General features: G+C 38.2%; 1 protein-coding gene across 2 annotated transcripts in view; it reads right to left on the reverse strand.

The window, feature by feature from the left end:
* The window catches only part of EIF3H (eukaryotic translation initiation factor 3 subunit H), an 84,756-nt gene extending 70,469 nt beyond the window's left edge, over positions 1-14,287 (reverse strand). The window contains exon 1 of one of the 2 annotated variants that reach the window (XM_026110099.2): positions 14,114-14,287. In XM_026110099.2, the coding sequence (XP_025965884.1) occupies positions 14,114-14,233 (120 nt within the window). In that variant the 5' untranslated portion in view covers positions 14,234-14,287. Of the gene's footprint in view, positions 1-789; positions 820-14,113 lie in introns of those variants that run through there. The other variant, XM_064507824.1, reaches the window with a different exon arrangement.
* Between the last annotated feature and the right edge of the window lie 10,241 nt (positions 14,288-24,528).

Raw genomic sequence — 24,528 nt, forward strand, 5'->3', positions numbered from 1 at the left:
ACATGTCTACTACCCATACTTATCTCTTTTGGATGATTAAGGAGACAGATATTTACAAAAACAGACAAAATTTTCTAACTTAATCAGTATGGTCCACAGAAACTTTCTTCTATCTGATGATAGATACCATGTCAAAAGCATGCAATCGACAGGTCGATACCCTAATCCTTTAGGTTTCATACATGAACCTTCACAACACAAGACTGCCGTACCACCACAAAGTAGTACCATGAGGTAACTCAAGGCTAGAGATGAAACTGGATTTTCTACATTATAACAATCTTTAGAAATGCAACAATTTCTATTGACAATCACAGCCTCAATTTACTTAAATGCATATTCTAGACTACCTGTAAAGATTTTTGAATTTCTCCTTGATTCTCTTACAGAACCTACAGTGTTGATTTTTTGACCATTCCTGACATGAAGAATGTTTAAAAATACTCTTTTTTCTTCTCAGATGCACCTTAACCACAGTTAAATTTGGAATTAAAAACTATAGTAATTGTTAAAACAATTTTGATCTCAGGAAAAAATTTTTAAAAACCTCTTTTCTATTAAGACCTTCAAAGTCTTAAAGTAATTGTTTTCACAAATATCTTCAATCCTAACAATGTTTACTGCAAAGAGTTTAATTTTTTAAGTTCCTTAACAAGAAATCAGAAAAATACCCAATCTGAATATACAGTACATGGTTTAAAGCCAGAAGGACACGACTAAGTAGACCTGAAAATTACGGTAGCATTAAATAGATATATTTGTGTACAACAAAAGAACTCTACCACCCACCATTCTTTGTAGCATGTGCTATCCAAAGGATGACTACCTAGGGGAAAAAAAAAAAGAAAAAATAAATGATCCACACGTGTTTTACCCTTATCTTGACTTGCTAGAGCCTTAACACCAACATTTACAAAGCTTTTGAAAATACCATTTTTGGAATATGTAAGCTTACATTTTATGTCATTCAGCAGCTAATAAGCACCAGATGTAAAAAAAACCCTTATTCCTAAGCTTGACAGAAATTTGATGCTTAAAAACAGTAATTCTACAAGAGGCACAACAGAACTATGGTTGCCATTTCATGCCAGCTCAATTAGGTGCAAGTATCAGAAACTTCTCTTTCGACGGTATACTGGAAATTTCCTGGAGCTGAGCGTGACTCCAACTATTACAGACAATGCATATTGATCTGAGAAGGTCCATCTATAAGTGAAATACACCTCAGGCAGCGGATACTGCATGTATTGTCACATGGAAATTATGAATGGTAGGACTCTTGTTAGTCTTGTCTCATACAGATCCTCAGTCATCATTTTGGAAATTTGTGTTAAAGTGAATGGTAAAGACTCCACCTTGAACTGTAGGTTTTTTTTTTTTTTGGGGGGGGGGGGGGAATTAAAGTGCCTATAGCATTTAAATATTTTCAGTTACTACAAAGGGTATAAGAAGGAGCCTAAGCTTTTTATTCCCTGGGTGACCTGTGACACCACTTGGTACCATATCACCTACTTAGTTTTTAAACTCCAGAGTTTCACCTGATTTAATGACAGAAGTATCATCAGTAACTTCCATTCTGGAGCTGCACTCCTTTTTAACATGTACCTTAGGCTGAGGAAAACTACCTAAATTGTAAAGGATTACTCATTCAACATCAAAATTTTCTATCATTTCTACTTAATTTAGAAACCACACCAGCCCGCAATTATAGGGCACCTGAGGAATCTACACAGTTTTCTGTATGACCTCCTGATTCATGGAGCTTATGGCCACTTAATTCCATACTTTCCTGTGATTTTTAACAGGACAAAGAAGGTGTTAACATAGCTGGACCTACAGATCTTTAGGCTAGAATACACATTCTTAATTATTTGTAAAGACTACTTCCATAGAGAAGCTATAGCAGAGATCACATTGACAGATGTTGACTACATTAAGTTTTGAGTATGAGAGAAACCCGTATGTACTTTAACCAGGAAATACTACCAAGATGCTGTGATTCAAAAGCTCTATAATTTTCCTTCAAGGAGGGGGGAAACATACTCTAACAAAAACAGGGCTTTCTTTTGCAACAAATACAGCCTACCTGCAACTACAAACTTCCAAAGTTTTTCAATAAAAGTGGCTGTTCACACAGTACAAGTTCAGGTTCACTATGGACATTGCCAGCTGAGTCACAGAAACATACCGTATTTACTAGAGGCACACACATGCCTCCTATACATATGGGTTTGCTTCTCACTCATTCCATTTTTGGGATACTTTAAAAACTGTAGGGACTTAAAATATCAAATTTATGGTGGGGGGGGGGGAAGCAAGCCACTCCAATTTATAAAATAATGGGTTTATATAAAAACAAGCATATAGCATGAAACATCATTATTTAACATCTAGAACCAAAACTGGTAAATATACTTATCTAAAAGTCCTATAAATGAAAAAGATTTTGCTACTGACATAAATAGCTAGGTGGAATTTGGCCTGAAAAACCTGAAATAGTACAAGCATTAAGCCTGTTTCTGTAGGAATGAAACATTAGAAATTGAGACTCCTGGGTTTTGGTTAGAGGTCTGTTAGTCTTTCATAGGCTGAGGTTTTCCTTAACTCTGTCAAGAACTTACACTAATCAGCTAACGTTTTGTAGCTACCATGAAACATGTTTAAAGTCATCTATCTATTTATGTCCAAGTGAGACGCCTGGTCTTGCAAAGGGAAGAAGTTAAACAAACTGCAATGCGCCAAATGGAAAGGTCATTAAACAGTGGAGAAAAGCAAAAGTTTATTTGAAAGGAACGTAGAAAAAAAGTCAAATTTTAGACGACCAGTATCTTCTTGATTTTTTCCAGCCTCATTTTCTTTTAGTGTGCACAGCTGTTCAGGTTAACGACTATCTCCTCTCCGTCTGCAAGTCATTAATATGCTTTAAATATTACCTCAATACAAGTAAAAAAATGCACCATTACATTTGTGTATTTAAATTCCCCATTGCCTTATTCACACACTGGTATAATGTATTTCTCTGCAATACAAAGTTTCATAACAAATTTCACAGTACAGAGATTCATGTCCATTTCCATGGAAACCACCAAGGCCACAGGCACTGCTGAATGACTTCCTTGTAGAAACATTTCATAACACAGCCCCAGGATCCAATTGTGCAAGCAGCAGGGCATTAGATGTTATTACCACACTGGTAGGAGGCAGCAATAGGGCTGTAATAAGATTAAGGTCCAAAATCCTGCGAGATACAAGTGGGACAGAGCATTTCACTGGTACTTCTTAGTGGATTACTTTTCCCACTTCCCAAGTCTCACAGAAGTCAAATATTTTGCAAGCATTTAGACAATTTTATAAATAAAATTTATTTTTTTTAATAAATGTCAACACATAACCAGCACTTTAAGAATGAAATCTCATGAGCATACTCCTTTAGAGCACAGCACATGGAAATTATACAGAAATATTAAAGGCATGGGCAGTTTCAACGTTTTTCACTTGGTACACAACAGTCTTATAGCTATTGACTGTACACTGAAATACACTATATGCATTAGTAAACCATCAGCCTTCAAATATTTGCAGTGCACATAGAGCTAGGAGCGCATCTGCAAGTAAAAGGTTTACTCTTTATGCAGTTTCATATAAAAATATTTAAAGGTGGCAGACAAAAGCAGCAATAGTAAATTTTATCAAACAGCCTATCTTTCAGATTGTGCAGAATTGCTGTCATTTTGAAGCTGAAGAGCTGCAAAGACAGTTACCCATACTTGCTTGGTCTTCAAAATTTAATAAAATAGGGCAGAGCTAGATGGGGGAGAGAGGACAAGCTTACTTTGCCCATTTGGGAGTGCCTTGTTGCTCAGAGACTACTGATCTTTGAAGACCATAATCCACCCAACACAATTTGAAGAATTCCCATCACTAGAGTAAAAAAAGTCCATGTGTGTGAACATACATATATATATAAGTGTGCGTGTGTGTGTTAACATCATGACTGCCACACGTATTCAATACATACTTACAAGTAGCCAGTAAAATCCTTACTGGACATGATTGCCATTTTAATCATTTATAACCTTAATGTAACAAATTTTTCACGTTCAGGCACTCATCCTTACTGGCAAATGCTTGGTTATGTGACAAAGGACTGAGAAGGAAAAAGATCATCCCAGTAACAGGCAGTGCAGTGCAGAGGACAGAGAGTGGATTGACTCTGTTTTCCTGCTGACTTAATGTATTAAAGTGAGGAAAAACAAGAAGGTCACCTACTTCTGGTAACCTCAACTTCCCCATCCTTAAAACAGAGATGAGACTTGCCTTTGTGCCACCATCTGAAGATGTAAATGTGAAAACCACTTCCGTAAGAGCTGACATGGTAAGATTAAAACCAACCACTTTAATTTCATCACTGATAGCAGCAATGAATAAGGTAGCATGATTTTCAATTTATTCTCCAACAGTGATATGACAGCTAGAGTAAATACCCTACATGTCATCTTAATGCAAGTTTAAAAAAGTTCAAAATGATTGACTTTTGGCAGTGATGTAACTTTTTTTTTTTTTTTAAACCATGCCATGATTAAGTACTCCAAACTCAACCCTATGTTAATGAAATATTTTCCTCAGGTCTACATAAAAAAAAGCACAGTGACAAAAAGTGAATTATATGTTCATCTAAGATAATAAACACCAAGCAGGTACAATATGGTGCTTGGTAAACGTGCACAGGTATGTGTATTATCTTTTGCACAGATAGAGGGCTCCACAGAATGGGAAGAATGCACAGTAAAAGGACTACAAACTGGCATATAATATTTTAGCAGAACAAAGATAGGGACTGGCAGGCCTTACATGCTCAATGCAGCATCCCAATCTTCCTTTTCAAGTAAAAGATCAAATAGTTATAACAGAATTAGCCTGCTCTTGCATGCACATATGCAGCAAAATTAAGGTGCATCTTCAAACTTCACTTCAAGTGAAATATGGCAAAATATGCTCTCTTTGTTTTGGATCCTTGATTTTAGACTATTCAATAATCTTATAAAATACTAACAATAATATTTAGTATACAGATATACAAGCATGAAAGTTTCCAAAACACTTTATGTAATAATGCACTTACTTTCTATTAAGATGACACCATTTAACAGGCTGTAATATCATCTAACTGCCTGTTAAAAGAGATATCACATCACTGCAATCTTAACACTACCTGAAGGTTGGAAGGTGGGGGCGGGGAAGAACATGCTAAAACTGTAACATCATTGAAAATATTTCAGGTGTGTGCGTAAACATGGAAAAATAACACACAAATCCGATCAAAAAAACATCTGTGGCAAAGAAAGATTAATAGAAAAGACTATGGCAACAATAAGAAAATTAATAATTTCCTAATCTGAAGATTAGAAAAAAAATAAAAATTTCTTCCAAGGCTTCTCCGTAGGATTTATTTAAAAGGTGGAAGAAAAGAAAACATTCCTACGGAATATATATAAAAAAAGTACAAAAGCTGTTCATGTTGTATGTACTATAAAGGGCCTTTCTATAGGTAGTCAGATTTCCAAGGCTTCTGTATCTGCTATTTTTCAGCAAGAGGCCTGCTACACTTTGCATGCTTCCCTGAACTATAACATACTGCATATCAACTGCAAAGATCTAATTTTCCTGCAGTAACATGAAGACCAAAGGAGTACATTTAACATTTCAGTGAGCAAGAGGCCATAATGCATTGTCTCAGTTTCAAACCTAGCAATTGTCACCTCTCCATGCTGAGTCAAATTGATCATCTAAAAGAAGAGATGAAGGTAACGTTTGTATTTAACTACTATCTGGGTTGTTTTCAACATAACATTCTGAATATACTTGGGGAAAAAAATTCTTTTCCTTGGTATTACAACAGCCATATGTGTACCAAAGAGCATGATTTACTCTTGTCAACAGCTAAGCATACATAGTCACAATGCGAGAGACCAGTTTGATATGCACACAACAAGAAAACAAAGTAATGAGAAGTTTAACTGTTAATGACAGTAGCATAGAGGGCAACACATTAGTTCATCCAAACAGAAAAAAGGCTGTTTCAAATATTTTCCCCTTCAAGTCTTGAAGCGTAACACTGTTCAACACATTTAAACCAACTTCACATTTAGATTAACTTCTTTTGTCAGCACACTAGCTTCACAGTACCAAGTAATACCAGATGTTTTAGTTTTAAATGCCTCACCAGAGTATACTTACCCTGACACTTAGTAGATGCTGAGTGCACTAATGCACTCTTTCAAATCATTTAAAGTTTGTGCTCTGTTAGCAAGTATACCTGCTTTCCATTGACAAGAAATGCTGAAATTTTAATCCTGAGACCACCATGATTGTAGATACTTTACCTGTTTTAAATATAGACATACCCCCTCTGTGATTTCAACTTAAGAGTGAAATCAGTATCAAGAACAGAGTTTAGAATTTAAAAGTAATAGAAAAATAAAGAAAGCAAATTCCCTTCCTTGTTAGAAGAAACTGCCAATTGCCCAAGAGCTGAAGGAATTCTAGGTTAGGGAAGACATAAAAAAAGAAAAAGAAAGAATCACACATCCCCACATTTTTGTTTTGTTTTAAATAGGAATGAGAAAAAAAATGTACTTGGGTCACTATACCCAACTCTCTACCACTTTGATTTGTGCTGCTGTTACTCTGATAATGTACAAAGCCAACTTGTGAAACCAAGAGAGTTGGACACTGCAGGATGTCTCCTCTCCTACTGAAGTATTACAAACCAACACAGCCAGCTGGGGGAGGAAGTGAGGGAGAAAGAGAGAGGTGGAAAAAGGGAGCTGCCACCAGTCAAAGCAATGGGAGGTCTCACAATTCCACCGGCACTTCGCTATGCCTGAAAAATGGAAATTATTCTTCTTCAAGGAGGTTCTCTCCCCTTTGACTTATCAGTACACCTCAGTCCTTTCTCTTCTGGATGTGAGCATGATTTACTAGCCAACAGCTCACCTCCAGGCTGCATTCATGCAATTTGTTGTGTCTGAAGATTAATACAACGTCTATACATACCATCCAACTAACATTAAATGCTTCCATCTTCACCACAGTTCAAGTATCCACAAACAGAACAAGCTAGTACTCAAATTCACACACTAACTCTCAGTGCCAGCATAATCTCTGATCTATGTTTTTAGAGAAGCAGGTCAAGGAAAAGTCAACGCGACTAAGCGTCTATTTAAAATTCCACTCAGACTCCATGGGAGGAAAAGCAAAACAAAATACTGCCTGAAGCATATTTTACCCCAAGATCCCATTCTACAGCTGGACAGCGTCAAACAACTGTCTGGACTGCTGCAGCCATAACACAGCAGCCAACACACAGCCACAGACTCATCTCTGGACACCTTTGCAAAACCTTCATAGAGAAGGGGAAGGAAGAGGGGAAGAAACTACAAGAAGTAGGAAAAGCAGAATATTCACAACTTAACAGAGTGTCAAAGTTGTTTTTAACCACTTAAGTATAGGCTTCATTGTCATTACTGATTTTAAATGAGGGGTACTCACATACTATGGAAATGAACTGCTTTCCTTCTGACTGCATCGAAAGCAATCACTAAAGAAAAGAAAGGGCTTAAAAGAAGATTTACAAGATAAATCTCAAAAATTGATTTTCAATAAACATGATACTTCGTTGTTTTATTTATTACAATGAAACAAATCCTCTTAAAGATCTCTTCAGCCAAGAAGCTAATTAGGCCTTCCCTATAAACAGTTGTGGATATGACCCTATTTGTCATACACCTTCAGGACAAAATGGCTAGTAGCAGGAAAACAAGGCATGAGCAGCCATGCTCGTGGGGGTGGTTTTTTATTATTTTTTCCATTTAATGAATTCTACAATAATTCTACAAAATAAAGTCTGATAAATTTAAGGCTTTTAGAAACTTAGACTCAAACTTTCACCTAGGTGAAAAAACTCTGCATACTATTAGACAAGAATAAAGACCATTACACACACTACATCATCACAGAAGCAGGGACAAAGTAATGAAGCTTACAATAATAATCAGGGAGTACATCTGTCATATCTTACACAAGAGAAACATCTACACTAGTTACACTGGTGCAAATAAATACAAATGCAGATAAGATCTACAACTCCTCGACTTGTTCTTGACATGCACTTATGTTTTGGCCAATGTACATTTGTATTTAAATTAAATACACAGAAAAGGACACCCTAAGGCTTAGTTTAAGTTGTATACAATTTTAAAAATGTGTCTAAATATATATTTAAAGATTCATAGAATTAAGCAGATGGAAAAAATATAACCTGGCATTAGAAGATCATCTTGAGTTTTAACATTGTCCCTATCCCTAATCTTCAAGTTTGAAGGCCTAAAGATTCAGGTATGCCTTGCCTGTCCTATCCATAAGGGCTTCTGTTGAAAGGATTGACAATTTTCATTAACTACAGAACAATAATTTGTTACTTATATTAAGGCTTTCCACATTAACAGACACAAAGGAAAGCAGAAACCTGTTAAGGTTTTGAGATGCCTAGGATAACTTCTGCTGCTTCCTACTATATGAGATTGGTGTGCAATGGGCCTAAGCGTAAAAGGAACATATATACAATGGTTTAATAATAAAAGGATGCATCATTCTCATTAATGAAGTGATAAGACAAAGTAGGAAATTAGCACTTTATCATGTTGTTATGGCTCCAATTACATTGCCATGCAAGAGCAATATATAGGGAAAACTATACTCTGCCAGTCAACATTGTGTTCTCCAGAAGCATTACTGGTATAATTTTTTGAATGCATGTATAAATTCAATAGGTTAGGACTTTTAAAAACAAAGTCGTATACTGGTGTTTGAGAACTTAGTTGGATGAGAAGTTGTTTTTCTGCAAAAGACCTCTGCTGTTATTCATCTTACTTTTACTATTCTTCTGAGAATATCCTTATGCAAACGACATGCAAAGAATGAAACAGTGTTCCCAATAACAAAATACTTCCTTGTGACTACTTAGAAGGCAAACCTGATTAATGAAGAAATACTTGGTTGGTCTGCCCGTCAGCATGCTTGACTTGAAGGTCCCCATCTCCCAACCCACAGTTGTTATTACCTTAGAAAAAACTTTCCATATACCCATTATCTACATACTAGTGGTCAGACACAACCCACAATTCACCACATGAAGTAACTATGGTTTTGAATATTAGTTCAACTTCTACATCACATCAGCTTTCATGTTCATTTAGTGAAAACATTACTCATCCTACCTGATCTTATGTCGCTGAGTGACATGCCAGTTTACTTCTGTTTTTACAGTTTTATATTTTAAAATGGTTGATGTCGCTACTGAAATTGAGAGAACTGCAGAGTAATGCAGGCAAGGAGTCAACTTTAGACAGCTGAATGTACAAAGGGCTGCAAGTTACACTAAAAAAACATTCTAGACCAGTCTCCAAATTTTGAGGCAAAATAGAAATCTGCTAGTAGGACTACAGTGTTTCCTGGTACTTTCAACAGTAGAAAATATAAAAACTGGAGAAACTGCATGCTGCTTTCTTTCCTCTGATGCAGACACACACACACAATCCCAGGATCTGTGCTACCCTCTCTCATCCCCACGTGAAGCTTAGAAAAAGCACGCGTCATATCTTTCCTTTCACCAGAAAGGAAAGCGAGCAGGAACAGAATGTAATTACCTACTACAAGAGGCAAGATCTCCCAGATGCCTGGCCACAAGCACATCTCTTCCAACCTCTAATTAATGCCCCTGCTATTAAATACAATCAACTGTGAATGCAGCTGGCCTCACCTATGACCAGCAAGGGAGAATATGCAAAAGTTTCAGAGCTAATAACAAACCAAAGTATTTTTTGGCCTTCAGATGTTTGAGTTCTATTTAACTTCATGTTGTCAAATGGCAGAAGACACCATAGGGCAACCTTAATCCTTTATTTCTTTTAAAACAACTACAATACAGCTTGAGGTGACCATGATGCACATGTTCCAGTAACACAAGGTACTAAGCCAGTGGAATCATAAGCCTATTTCCTTATAGAAACAAAGCTTATGTATGAGCATAATTACAGTGCAAGTTCTTCCACTTATACTTTCAAAGTTGCTGGTGATTTCAGTAAACTTAAAAGAGACAGCTCTTTTGCAGCAGTAAGTTCTAATGGAATTCATGCAAACAGCTCAGCGAAGGGAGACTACTGAAAGAGCAAGCTCACTCATCTTCTAAAAATGCCTTTAGAAAGCAATCCACACAAAGGGAAAAAAAATTACAGTATTCCAAATGGAGAAAGACCTTTAAGAAGGTGTGAGCTTTAATTATGTCCAGAAGAAGCCTACTATAAAGCAAGTTGTAGGAACTATAAAAAACCCTTGGATTTATACATTACGAACATCATTTGTTCTTCTATGGTTATTGCAAACAGGCACTCAGGATAGAAACAGCATTTGTAAATTCTAAGAACTCCAGAAAGTAGTGAAGGTTCTTCATAAACTTCTTTGTAATCATAATCACCACATACCTGAGTGATCAGGAAAGTGCTAATCCCTCAAAAAAGAAAAATGAAAAGGCAACTAACCTATAGCTATACAGAAAGCCTGCAAAAAAGGCAGAAATATCCTAATCCATGTGACCACCACTATTGTGATCACAAGTTTTCCTTGGGCTATTTGAGTAAAGGGAACACAGTGGAAACTAATAAAATTACTCTGTTGAAGTTTCCGCTACAAGAAGTGAAGACAACAGAACGTTATGTATTGCACTGATCTTGCTATCTTTTCCCTCAGAAGAGTCAAAACGAATACACAAGAACTTACAAGGTCTTTCCACCGGGGGGGTTTGGGGGGGGGGGGGGGCAGAATCACACTGTAAACGTGGGTTTCTGGAGCTTCTTCTTGTGACTTCTAACATTTCTTGCAGAGAGCAAAGCTAAGTCATCTACATTAGAAACTTCTTTCACTACAGCTGTATTCATTAGGCTTTTTTCTTCCCCTGACACACTGATGCATCAACAAGAGCTCACAACACATATGACAGTTTGCTGAATTGGTATAAGCTGCACATAACCAATATAAGCTAACATGAGCGCTTCGGAATAGCATAAACCAGCGACATATTAGGACCTTACACAATATACTACTAAACTTATCTTATCCCTACAGTTGTACAAATCCTTATATAGACTATACATAAAGCACTAGGGACAAGTTAAGCATAGTGATCTGTAGAGCAAGCACAGTTTGCCACTACTAATTCTTCTCTTCGTTACTAATATTACTGTCTTTTATTTTACTGTTCCTCTGATATAACAGACTTTCTAAAACTCCTGTCACATTCTGACATATACAGAAGATTGATACATCTCCATTTTATAGATACAGATTCAAAAGCAACCTATATGGTGTGTCTTTGCTTTCAAAACAGTTCCATTTGAAAGAATTAGTTATGCCCACATGCAGGTGTTGGCCTACAAGTCCTTGTTGAAACAGCAGTCATTTAAATTGCCTTTAATAAAGCTAACTCAATAAGGCTATTTACAAAAAAAAAAAATCCCTACCAGATGTGATGAAAGTAATAGAATTGTAGACTTTTACCTCTGAAGAACAAAAACTTTGTTCACCCAAACTTTATGCACCAGTGATCATATGTATGACTGATCATATTACATATTGTAAAAACAATCTTTTATCACTGATGTGTTTGTATTTAGGAAAACAGTATTTCATATTTATATTTCAGATGCAACATTTGTGTTTTACTTATAGTAAAGCTAAATACATTTTCATTAAAAATTATGAAGAAAGATTGCTATTCATTTAACTATCACTAAACTAATACCAATTAAATCACAATGATGCTAGTTAACAGCATTCATCCATTCTTCTGAAGAAAAAAGAAAGTTACAACTCAGGCCTAGCAGTCAAACAGCCTCATTTCTAATTCTATCACTGTTTAGCTATGCAGGCATAAATAAAATCATTGCTATGAGTCAGTTCATCCATTTGAGAGGGGTAGATGTTATCTGTGTTATGGGACTGCTTGCAGCTGGTGGAGGAAGTGGAACAAACATGTACAGCTCTAAGAATAAGGATTTGGGAAGGAAGAATAGTACCACTCAGAAGAGTTCAAGGAACTAGAGGACTATGCCATTCCCCCCGACAAAAAAAAAAGGGGGGGGGGGAGGAGGAGGACAGGTACTGCCTAGTAGAGATGAGGCATCAGCAGAATGTAACAGACCACTGACTCCCAAAATTCATCCCAAGTTTTGGCAAATAATTACCCTGGTCACCATCAAGACAAGACTGACAAAGATTCATCACTTTGTGAGAGCACAGATGAGACCTCAAGAACAGGAAGATATTAGAAAAGTTTAAGCAGAATTTCAGTGAGACGTTCTGAGAACTTTCAATGGGAGCCACTTTGGTTACAAAGCAAATAAACTTATGCTGAGACTTCTCTTCCCTACAGGCACCATGGAAATTTATGAACAACACAGTTAGTATCCTGACAGAGCTCTGTGTAAGATCCACCAACAGAAGTCTCCAGCAGGTGACATAAAGCTAAAATAGAAAGCCACTTTTCCCTCCACAGACTCTATGCCAGAGACACCAACATGCTGTATCAGAGTAATACCCATGGACACAAAAAAAATGCATAAAGTGTTCACAGGCATCTGTCGGACCTGTAAAAGCAGACCATTGGGGCTACAGACAGCTAACTTGAATGAAGAATAGTTCACAAAGCAGATTACATATCTGATAAAGAGAACAGGACTTTCAAATCTGTGTTCTCTATTTCATTAATATAAGATCAAAAGGAAGCAATTCAACAGGTGGCTGTCTAGAATTCATCCAGAATTCATGGAGGAGGAAAAAAAAAAAAAAAAAGAAAAAAAAAAGAAAAAAGCATTTTTAAACCCACAGAAATGACATTAAAGGTACCAATCTATTTCCTGCACTCAACCACTTCTTTTCTCAAGCTTCCCTCAAACTTGAATAACAATGAAAAAGCCATACACCCCTATCCACTTGGCTATAGCCTGCTTGCAACAGCAGCAGTCTATTACCAGTTGCTGTCTTTTTAGGGCTACATCTTGACTCCTCAGTTTTCACTCCTCCTTGAAAAAAACACATTCAACAAATATGCAACAATCAAACAGAATCCTACAGGAACCTGTTAATTCAAGTAGTCTCTTTCCAATCATAACTCATTTGTGTATACAAGTGCTTATAAGTTCCCCTACCCAAATGCTTAACATACCATATAACTCCAGGATAATGACCACTACTAGATGCCAGGCATGCTCCGCAGCTTACCTCAGAAGTATGATTTCTTTTCTCATGACTGTTATACTGATTCTCCTTTACACTTCAGCTGCACAATGTTCCAGTGACACTCAGCAAACACAACAAAGAAGTGACAAGCAATACTTCTGTCCTTAAAACAATTAAGTAGTTATTTTTTCTTCCCACCCTGAGTATTATCAACTGTATGAGACATGAGCAAACACACAAAAAAAGAGCAGCAAAGCCAAGACTAAATACTCTTCCACTCAAGGTCTAAGCAGACAGCCTCCACTAAGACTTTATTGTCTGCTAAAACCCCTTTACTCTTCTGTTTTATTTCTTATAAAGATAAGGTTATGTCTGTAGATGCAGCCAGCCTTAACAAGCAGGCAAGAAGGACAACTGGTGAGAGAAAAAGCCAGCCTGCTTCCCATATCTTACAATTATGCAGCTTTCAATAATCTGAGGGGTGAAAGGTGGAACAGAAAACTAGCACGTTATGGCAGGAGAGTGGAAGGAAGAAAGGAATAAGATACTGAAGGGCCATTAATACCCCTGCCTTCGTCTACAGAAGGGAGGGAGACGTCGCCCTCTCCAGGGCTAAGCAGGGCAGACGGGCCGGGCGTCAGGAAGCTCGGGAGGGGATGAAGCTGCTCCTGCCACTCGGGTGGCCACAGCGGCCCCGGCGCCGGCCCGGGCCCCGCCGCCCCCGCTCGGCACCGCCCCGGCGCCAGCCCCACGCGGCCCCGGCCGCCCGCCCCGTCCCGCCCGCCCCTCCGCCAGCAGCGGCCCCGGCCCCACCGCTCACCAGCCCGTCGATCTGCACTTGCTTGACGGCCGAGTCCCCCGTGGCGGCGGCCTTGCCTTTGCCCTTGGAGGCGCCGAAGCCACTGCCGGCTGCCCCGGAGCCCTCCTTGCGAGACGCCATCTTTCCCCTCCCGCCGGCCGGAAAGAGAAAAACGAAACACCGGAAGCGGGCACGAGGCCCCGGCGGCGCGCAGGGAAACGCGTCCGGGCGGAAACGCGCGGGCAGCGGGTCGCGAGGAAGCCGGGCGGCGGCGCATGCGCAGCGCCCCGGCGGCGACATGGCGGTGGTGGCGGGGTTGTACCGGGCTCCCGCAGACTGGAGGGAGGATTTACAGCTAAGAAACCAGCTTGGAGTGAGGGGAGGAGAGCTTCTCAGCAGGGCAGCTGTGAAAGCTCGGGGTTGTAGCTAGCGAGAACGAGGGCGTTTGAGGCAGGGCGAGCGTGTGCCTTGAGCCGAGTAACCGACCCGCGTTTGGGGGGGGAGGGGGGTAAATAGAAACAAAAACCTGGGCTATGCCTCATGTTGTTCTCAGGAAAGGGCTTAAAGTGTTATATGAAAAATCAACTGCTGGTTTTGCTTTGCTTAAAATAAATTTAAAAAACCACAGTCCCTACATAGTCTATTGAAAATGAAATTGGTTTTGAAAGATAGGTAGATGTATCAAACACCCCAAAGTTCTCCAGGCTCCGTGCCAGGTATGTGACTTCATAAAAATTCACTGCAGACCTTTCTAACAATGTAGTTGACACTAATTTCTAACTGGAGGAGGGAGACACATTTACTAGTGCCAATACCAAGATGTGTCTGCATCTTCCCAGCGGACACAGACCCGGCATTTGCTGTTCTGTAAGACATCCCTAACGTCAGGGCTAGAAGAAATTCAAGCAAAGAATCTAGTACGTTGCTTGCACCCACCAGGCAAGTCATATCTTCAATGCCACTGGCTCCACTGACTACATCTGCATTAGCTATAGCAAGAAACCTGGATACCTCACTTGGCAATGAACACCCCATGATAGATATCTACAGTAAAGTAAGATGAATACCACTTAAATTTCCCATTAGGGAAAAAAGCCTATTAAGTGGAGATTGAGATGAAAGTTCAGAATTGGGGTATTCTTGAGGTCAAATGTGCCCCACTGCCCCAAGGAGAATGAAGTGTGCATGTGCAGCAGCATTACGGCGTTGTTCTTAAAAGTATGATTTGTAGAGAGGCTAATGCAATAACAACAAAGAGTTTCAAGGTGGTAACTGCGGCTGATGAGCTCAACCATCACATAGGTGTTGTAAATTTGAATCCTACCCTTAGCAGACTTCCATGACCGAATGTTGCACTCCCATTGGCACTGCCTTTTGAAGTTTTTCTAGAGAGCAAAGTTTCCTAATGCAATATTAGTATTTCACAGTGCTGTTATATGCACATGCATATCCAGATTTAATTTACAAATATAATCAAATAGCTTTAATTAAAGAAAACTAAGGCTAGGAAACAGTACTATGGTAAAACAGTGGTTTTCAACTCCAGTCCATGGACTCCTGGAGATTTGTGGGCTACTTCAAAGATGTTGGTGAAAGGTACTTAAAAAGGAAAAACATGCCTTCTGTCAGTAAATGCACAGTGCTTCACCACTGGCAAATTCCTAGGGATGTAAAAATTGAAGAAGATTGAAAATGCCTGAGATAAATCAACTGTGATTCGTTATTCGTGCTGATCTTCTTGAACAGACACTCCATGTAATTAAAAAAAAAAAAAAAACACGGTAGCTGCAACACAGAACATCAGCATGTTCAAGGAGGTTGCTGTGGGCACCCAAAATAGCCCTATTACAGGGACTAGCATAAGGCTCGCATTATTTAATCCACTGCCAAAATAATTCAGTCAATTTGGTTAATTATGATTAACATGAAAAATGAAACACAAACATCAACTTTCTACTATATATAACTCATCAGATCAGTGGAAGTCAAGAGACCACAGTAGAAAATTTTAGCACTAAAACTACTAAAACTACTGAATTCTTGAATAAAAAAGACATCAAACTGAAAAATGTTACTCATGTTGCCCAAGCTACTTGGGAAAACCACAGAACAGAAGACTTGCATCCCACCATGGTTTAGAAAATTCAGGTAGTGCACAAACTCTATTAATCATTTTTAAATGACACTCTAAGCCAGAAGACAGATGGAACAGAACAGAACCGCCTTCTTCTCCACTCCTGTTTAAATAAAAACTTTGGTATAACTTAGATGCATCATTTCCCTCTACAGCATTGCTGTACCATATCAGTGCTATGAGCAGAACTAATGTTGCTAAATGGAAATTATCTAATTAAAGGTTCAAAGATGTAATCCCTTTCAGAATGTCAGACTGACTTTACCTTAAGGGCTAACCCAACTGGAATTACTTTTGTATATGCTGCAGGCTAAGAGCGTGCACAGGAATAGTTACCAGAGATCAGCTAACCTGCAATGACTTGTTACCACTTGGTAAATGGGTTGTGTCTGAATTCCGTGATTTTTCTCCCTGCCCTCTCAACAATTCCAAATATTTCTAAGCATAACAAATACCTTAATTTCATTATCACAAAGTATAAAGGAGAGGGAAAAATCACTTAGGAAACACATATAGCAGTCTGTACTTGTATTGAGACATAACAGCACCCCAAATACAAAGCTACGTTAATAACCACAATTGCCTAAAACAACGTTCATTATCTACAAAAAGAAATTAGCTCCATTAAAATAACCTCCAGAACTCAGTGGTAAGAGATTCTCCTAACGCAGAGTTAAAATTGCCTTGTAATATCTTGTGCCCTTTTAGAAGTTTCAAGTTCAGAAAAGCTCGGTTTTCTGGAAGAGATGAGGTATTCAAGCTCAAGATATACAAATACTTGGCACCTCTCCTTATGAGGGTAATACTGACCTCCTTCAATCTGCCATTACATATAACATACCTACTCTGCCTTAGCAAGTGGGTACATTACTCAAAAAATAAAGTAAAAACCTCACACCTTTTCTGTCTAAAGTAAGGCCTGTATTTGAGAGAGCTTTAGTGAATATAAATTCCTGCATTCAAATACAAAACTTATTCCACATAATTCTACACATGCTAAATGACACAGTCACTTTGCCCCTTCTGAAATCCCTTTCTTACTCGCAGAATGCCTTTTAGTATTAGCCTCTCACTTACATACCATTCTCATATCCCATAGAGAGACTGAAAATCCTTACGACAAGAGGCTCCCTCTGTGTCAACAGCAGCACCAGTTTCAGAAACCGATACTGAAGGGGGGAAGACAAGGTGTCTTAAATGATTCCCTTCTTTCCTTTGTTTACAGATGAAAGAGGTCAGAGGAAACATGTAACAGGAACCCTCAGGTCTCTATAGTAGTCACAAATTTGGCAACTGCATTCATTAGTCCTTCCATTAACTAAAGCTATATGTAACTCAGTAACACTGAGTGCCATGTGCAGGCAATTTCAAATACCTACTACAGCTTCAGGAAGCAGAGTTGTGTACAAACCCTGCATAATTTCCTTTCTAAAGTGAATAAAATATCCCCTGGCATATCAACTCTGTGCTGACCAAGGCTCTCACTGATAAATAAGGTAGAACTCTACACCTATTTCGTTCAGATATAAATCACTTCACCAGATGCAAGTCACTGAAGAATCAGGTCCTTTGTATACTTACCTCTACAGGATCTACCACATTCTGTTTCACTGAAAAATAATAATCCTCTAAGGTGCCAGATACTCATCCAGCACTTCTTTACCACTTTCCACATATTAGCTTAATATGAAAATGTAAGATCAGGTTATATAATTGCATTGGCATTTTGTGCCAAAGAATTTTTAAGCACTAGTATATGTCATGAGGCTAATTGTGATTTTAGAAGTTATTAGTGCCTATATTGAGGCCCAGTCCACATTTTTTTTCTAATTTTCATCAAAAGAATCAAAGTGAAGAAATTGGTTTTATTGGATTTTTTATTTGAAATAAGAAATGAAAAATAATAAGGTGCACCAGTCATAGCACAATGGTAAAGGTGGGAGCTGCAACAGCATAAGAAAGCCCTGGAGACAAACACCAAATGTAATAAAGGAACTACAGGACCAGAATGTGAGCTTTGAAAATACAATTTCTTTTTTGCAAGAATGGAGGTTTCAGAGGCCAATCTTGGTTTCAGCCACGCTTTTAGAAAGGCAACCTTTTAGCATTTGTTTGACTAAATATAAAAGCATCACAGTAAAAAAATAATGGAGCAGCTATCCTGAGCAGTGCCATAAGAAGATATTTCTGCACACAAAGTAAGTATTTTAGTAATATGAGCTCTTCCCTAGAGAAAAATCTTTCTCACTGCTCAATATTTTTAACTGCTTTTTCCAATAACTGTTTTCAGTTACCTCCTATTCTTATCTACTCTTTGAAATTCCAGGTGTTTATAGCTAATTTTCATTGTTAATAGATCATTTACTATAGCACCTCAAAACCTGCAACATACAACTAACAGGAATGAAAAAAGGACACAGGAATTAGCAAAAAACTTACCATATGAAAGTGTAGTTGATGGAAAAGACTGAGGCATTTCAACAGTTGGCCTGTAAAACAAAGAAAATAATTATTTGCACAAACTTACTGTAAGCTCCTAAGCAGAGCCACACTCTTGCTATATTATGAAGTTAGAGAATTATACAAGCATAGAGAATATATATAAGCCATCACTACAATAAAAAGTTTCTGCTTTTCTCTTCCTCCAATTAATTGAGAGATTTCACCCTGAAATCAATGAGTGGGTGAAAAGACATATATATCTCATGCAACAGAACTGAATTCTGTTGCACAAATCAGAATTTTGGCCATAAAGTTAATTTCTTATCTGAGATATGCTCCCCAGGTAATTTCACTTGTGTTGTCAATTTGTTCAGCCTTATCTTCACAATCAGCTAATGCACCTTTTGATTCTTCATGACACATATGCTATCACATGTCTAAGATAACAATCTTCTCTCAGGAGAGCAAGAGATGAGGAAGCAAATGAGAGTAAGCTTTCCAAAAATACAAAATATTTTATCTTCAAAGTAAGACATCAGTGTAGTTGTACAAAAGAAGTAAACTGGGTCTCATAAATTTACTTCCTACCAAAAAAAAAAGGAGGAGAGGGATGTTGTGCACAAAACGAAACAATAGATACTTTCATAGGCACAATAGGAGACACCATGTAAACATCAGTCCCTTCTTCTCCACTATCTACCTATCACATCAGCTATCACATAATTAGTGTCTGGCAAGATATCTTCCTATCTTCTGCTTTCTTTCTGCTCCTCAAATTGAAGTTAAGTGACAATCCTGAGTCCTCTACCAAGGCATCCTATGTATGTATGTTCTTCCACATGATGACACTTCTACTTTACTCTTAGCACAGGTGCATCTAAGAGCTTTGCAAGCAGAGGTAGCAGTACTGCAACACGTCATGCGTAGAGTGCAGTGGCAACTAACTAGTGCAGATCTCAATGAACAGGGCAGGGAGGAACAGCTGCCCTCAAAGGATGCCATTGTGCATTTCTACAGCAGCATCAAAACATTTGTTTAACACATACACCTTTAAGAGCTGCATCAACTGAAAAAGCTGCATGAACTAAGTGATGTGTACTCAGTGTATCCATTCAGAAATGCAAAAGATCCCATTTTGTTCAGCATTTGTGTAAATTTAGCTCAAAGTCAAAAAAAAAAGAGAAAAAAAAAGGTGGCATAACATTTGAGAAGCTGTAGAGAACCCTATTAGTTATTTTCAGCTCTGCATTTTCTTTCAGCTCTCGTAAGAAAGCTAAAATTGACTGTGAAACCTTTGTTCTCCAGAGCATTCCCACAGTAGTCTCTATTATAAGTATTTATAACCCTATGTATCCAATGTATTCTTTTTCTTACTTATGGAAGCCACCAGTAAGTACCTAAATGTGCTAACATTTGCATGTTAAATGTATACTTCTTGTGATACACAATTTACAAACTGTGGTAAGTGTTAATGTGGAACATACTGTGATATTATGGGTACTGAAGGCAGCGGTAGTTTTCTAATTAAGGCATAGGGTAACAGTAGCGCCAAAAAGGTTGAGAGCTTCTCATCACAGATAAAATTCTCATGTGCTGAGTTCATACCCCATTCATAAAATAAAAACAGGGCTTGTCACAGTCACATTTATTGTAAGTCCAGATGCTGCATTCCCATGGGGTACTAGAAAAATAAGGATTATAAAAAGTAAATCTAAATAATGAAGGCTATGATTTGTGCTCCAAGAGAACTTCCTACAGCAAAAGCAGCCTGAAGGTAATGGAAGGAAGGGCCAGCCATAAATAATAAACATTCTGACAAATATCATTTTGCATATTAAATGGTGCTGAATCTTCTTCTGTGTCCAAAACATACCTCTGAAAAATTCTAAATTACATCTAGGAAAGTATCTTCAGTCATACTGCAACAACATGTTTTATTCTCCTGTGTTTATTTATTATAGCTTTGTTTCCAAATATTGTAATTGAAAACTTTGCTCTTTTTTGTAAATAAGATCATGTTTTGTATTTAAGCTTGTCTGAAGTTAAGAATGATCATAGATAACCACAGAGCACATTTGCCCAAAAGCAACACATTTAGATTAAAAAGGTTTGACACAAGGCAAGTTTGGGAGAATCAGGAGTTCAGATCTTTTTCTCACCAAGCTACAAGCATTTGCCAAGTGCCAACTATTAAGAAAAATCTTTGTTATTAGGCCTACATCAAAGCTCTTTTGATAAAGAACAGACATAGAACAACTAAAGAACAGCTATAGCTTCAAGTGATCCATGTGTCACAGCAAATTAATCTTATTTAATTCTACTGCTGCAATACCTACTATCTCAAAACAAGACCTGAACTCATGAATGCCAGGAGATAGTCTTTTGTGCAAGAGCTAAAATTTTACTGAAACACTAATTTCATGAGCAATGCGACCGGTGAATCCTGGTTTCCTATAATGCATGGCTCATCATTGCTCACATTTGATAAGTTCAGTACAAAACTGTTCTCATACTTTGGGTATATAGACGGCCTCCTTCTTCTGCATGACAACTTATTTTCCTAAGTATTATATATTTACCCACAGTGCATTAATGTTCTTGGTAGAGTCATAAAAACTGTTTTCTTAGATCAGAAATGTAATTTAGATCAGCATCCTGTCTGGCAGTGGTCAGGGTCCTGTGTTTAGAAAAAGAAATTCTGCATTTCAGATTCTGTTTCCTGTCAATGAACAAACAAGTCAACACCTTCAGCTCTCCTCTTCAGGTTCACTTCCACAATGATACCCATGGTTAGCAATCTACTGGCAATTCTTTAGCAATTCTTTGGTTTGTTAGTCCTTCAATAAAATGCTTACTTTAAAGCAAACCCCAACCCTCAAAGCCCTTTAATGGATAACTGATGAAAATTCTCAATTTAAAATATAATAGCAAGTAATTTCAAGTAAGATATCCCCAAAGCTTTATGACAACCTTTGTTGTGTTACAGATACAGTTTCTGCAAGGGTATGTGGAATGTGAGAGCATCTGGTTCATTAGGTTATCTGGTTACGGACTATTCAGTATAAAAGAAATAACAAATAATAAGGAAAATGATAAATTAAACACACACAGTCACAAAAATATTAACAAATAAGCAGGTGATAATGGAGACCATAATGAAGACCAGAACTCTGCAGCCACTGATTGATGGGCCATTAAAGGAGCTACTCAGGCTCAGGCTTGAACTTAATCACTGATAAGGAGAAAACATGATTATCCTAAGTATTAAGGGATATTTGAAGGGGCTTATGAGACTGTGCAAAGCTTACGGGATACCAGAAGGGGTTTGTGGGATTATATAAAACTTACTATGGGGTATTCAAGGGAAGGGCCAAAGACAGGGAAAGGGAAGGATCGGAGTGGATCTGTGTGCTTTCACTAGTAAATTCAGTGCTGGTGGGCTGAAGAGGAGGAACAGGAGTTCTGTGAGTTTATGTGAGTTCAGGTAGTGTTTGTTGTATGTTGGCAATGCTAAGGGCAGTGCTCTATATGAGGTAGTGTGTGTGTGTATATGTGCCTCTCTTCGATACATGCTCAGCCTGTTAGGCTCTTCCTGGCTCTTAAGAGTGCAGTCCAGGACCTGGACATGAGCAGCTGGGAAGGAGGAATCCCTAGTCCTGGAGTGCACTGGATTCAGTGGCTCCCATAATGACCTTAACAAGTTTTTGTGTTTTTTTAATCCACTGTACAGGAGACATAGAGGAATAATAAATTAATTGAATTTAAAAGGATAGCAGTGAACTTTAAATAAAATTTTGTCAAAAATATCAAAATTTTGAAGAAAAATACGTCTCTGAACTACAGACATTATTTTTATCAGTTAAAATTTATTTTAAAAATCTGAAAAGAATTGCACAGAATTGAAATACAACTGGCAGAATGGTATTGCAAGTAGTTTATCATATAATTAATGCTATCTTCTGCACAAAGAAATAGTAATCTGTGCTCTTGTCTTGCCTGCTAGCTTTCTGAACGTATTTTACCATACTAATCACATGACAGCTTGCCTATGATGACACTATTTACCAACTGAGCAGGATAAGCAGGGGAAAGAATATCTCATCACAGTGGTATTTAATGCCCTGCCCTGGATTATATCTTACTTTGTATTTAGTTCAAAATGATGAGTAGTTCAAGCTCTCATTCACTTGCTTTTTCTTTTTCTCTCCATTCTGTAAAAGCAGCTGCAATCATTATAGATTCTGCATTCTACTGACAGTTGCAGGGTGAGATGTGTTGGCAAAGTGTTCTTAACAGGGAATACTGCCTATCTGTGGGTAGTTAATTTGGCGAAAAGAGTCTTTGGAAAAAAAAAAAAAAAGAATTAATCCAATAATGTTTTTCTTTGGACTCTTGTTGAGTGCCTCGGCTTGATTTTTTTAAATGATTCCTTTATGAAGTTAGACAAAGGAACTGGGATACCATGCCAATATGAGAATAAGCAAGTTACATGGCAGAAGTTTAATAAAGAATGATGAATTCAGCATATCACTTAACTATAGAATGTCATGCATGTCCATTCACGAACAAATGGATCTGTCCCCAGTTAGGGAAAAGTGGGAAAGAAGGATTTACAGACAGAAAAACACTGTCAACAGCACAGTTGTATCACAAGGAAAATACTCTCAATCACTTATTCTTCTTCACACTTTTTATCTTTCTTATAAGCACTTTAAAATATTTTCCATTTAAAGTTGATCTGAATTCCTAGAATAATAATTGGTTAGTTTTTTTCAGTAAACTGAATTTCTATTATACTAACTGACCTGCTTGGAAGCAGATATCCCTCATGTCTATTTGCTAACGAAAAGAGCAATGTGACAGGTGGATACTTACTTAAATGACCTTGGAGCAATCTGACTGATTACAACTGAGCTGTCAGGTACTTCCCATTTTTTGCTTGCACTACAGTTGTCCCTGGCAGAAAGATGTCTCCTATTGTCCCTGTACAGAGAAACAGATGTCCCTAATTATCATTTAGATGGTGATAAGACATCACTTCCCTTCGCCTGCCTAATATATACACATTAAGTTCAGTTTCTTAACTGCCAAATGTATGGCGTGCTCAGGTTTTCTGATGAACAGGAGGGGCTCCCTATGTGCAGTCTAACTTTCTGAGTGACAGCTGTTTCCCCACATTACAGTGAAGTTAAGTTTTCTGTTTGCCTATTTGTTTTATATAAAGAGGAGTATTAAAACATAAAATATATACTTTTCAACTATAGATGAATTCTGTGCACATAGAACATAAGGAGTTTGTGTACCAAACACAGCCAAACAATACAAGCAGGCATTGAATATGCCTTCCTAAAGGAAGTATGCTGATGTATGGTTAAACCATGTTCAAGTCTCCAGGACAGTAATTTAAAGTTAGTAATTAGGCAAAAACATCTGGTGTTTTTTCTGATCTTGACAATGGTTGGGAGTTAGACTGGCACTACAAAATAAACTACTCATTTTTAGGTAGCACGCATGAAGTGCGTGACAAGTGAATGAGACCACCTGTTTGCCTCACACACTTGTCCCCTGCCGAGGGCAAGAAGGCATACTGAGCCCTCCCCAGAGCTATGCGCGGGGGCACGACTGATTCCCAGCTGTAGTGCCCACTGCCCTTCGTTAAGCTTTAGAAGGGAGTGCAAAAAGGCGGTTCAGCCCTCGCCAAGGTGAGAAGACGTGCAGTATTTAGCCCTAGCAGCACTACGGGCCGTACGTGGCACTTTGTTTAAGACTAGCGGGAGGCGGCGGGCTCTGAGGCAGCCCAGCGGCGCTAGCGGGGGTGGCGCGCGGCCGTTGGCAGCCCCGCCCCCGCTGCCGCGCGGGC

The sequence above is a fragment of the Dromaius novaehollandiae genome, chromosome 2, assembly GCF_036370855.1.
Source record: "Dromaius novaehollandiae isolate bDroNov1 chromosome 2, bDroNov1.hap1, whole genome shotgun sequence".
Taxonomy (NCBI): Eukaryota; Metazoa; Chordata; class Aves; order Casuariiformes; family Dromaiidae; genus Dromaius; species Dromaius novaehollandiae.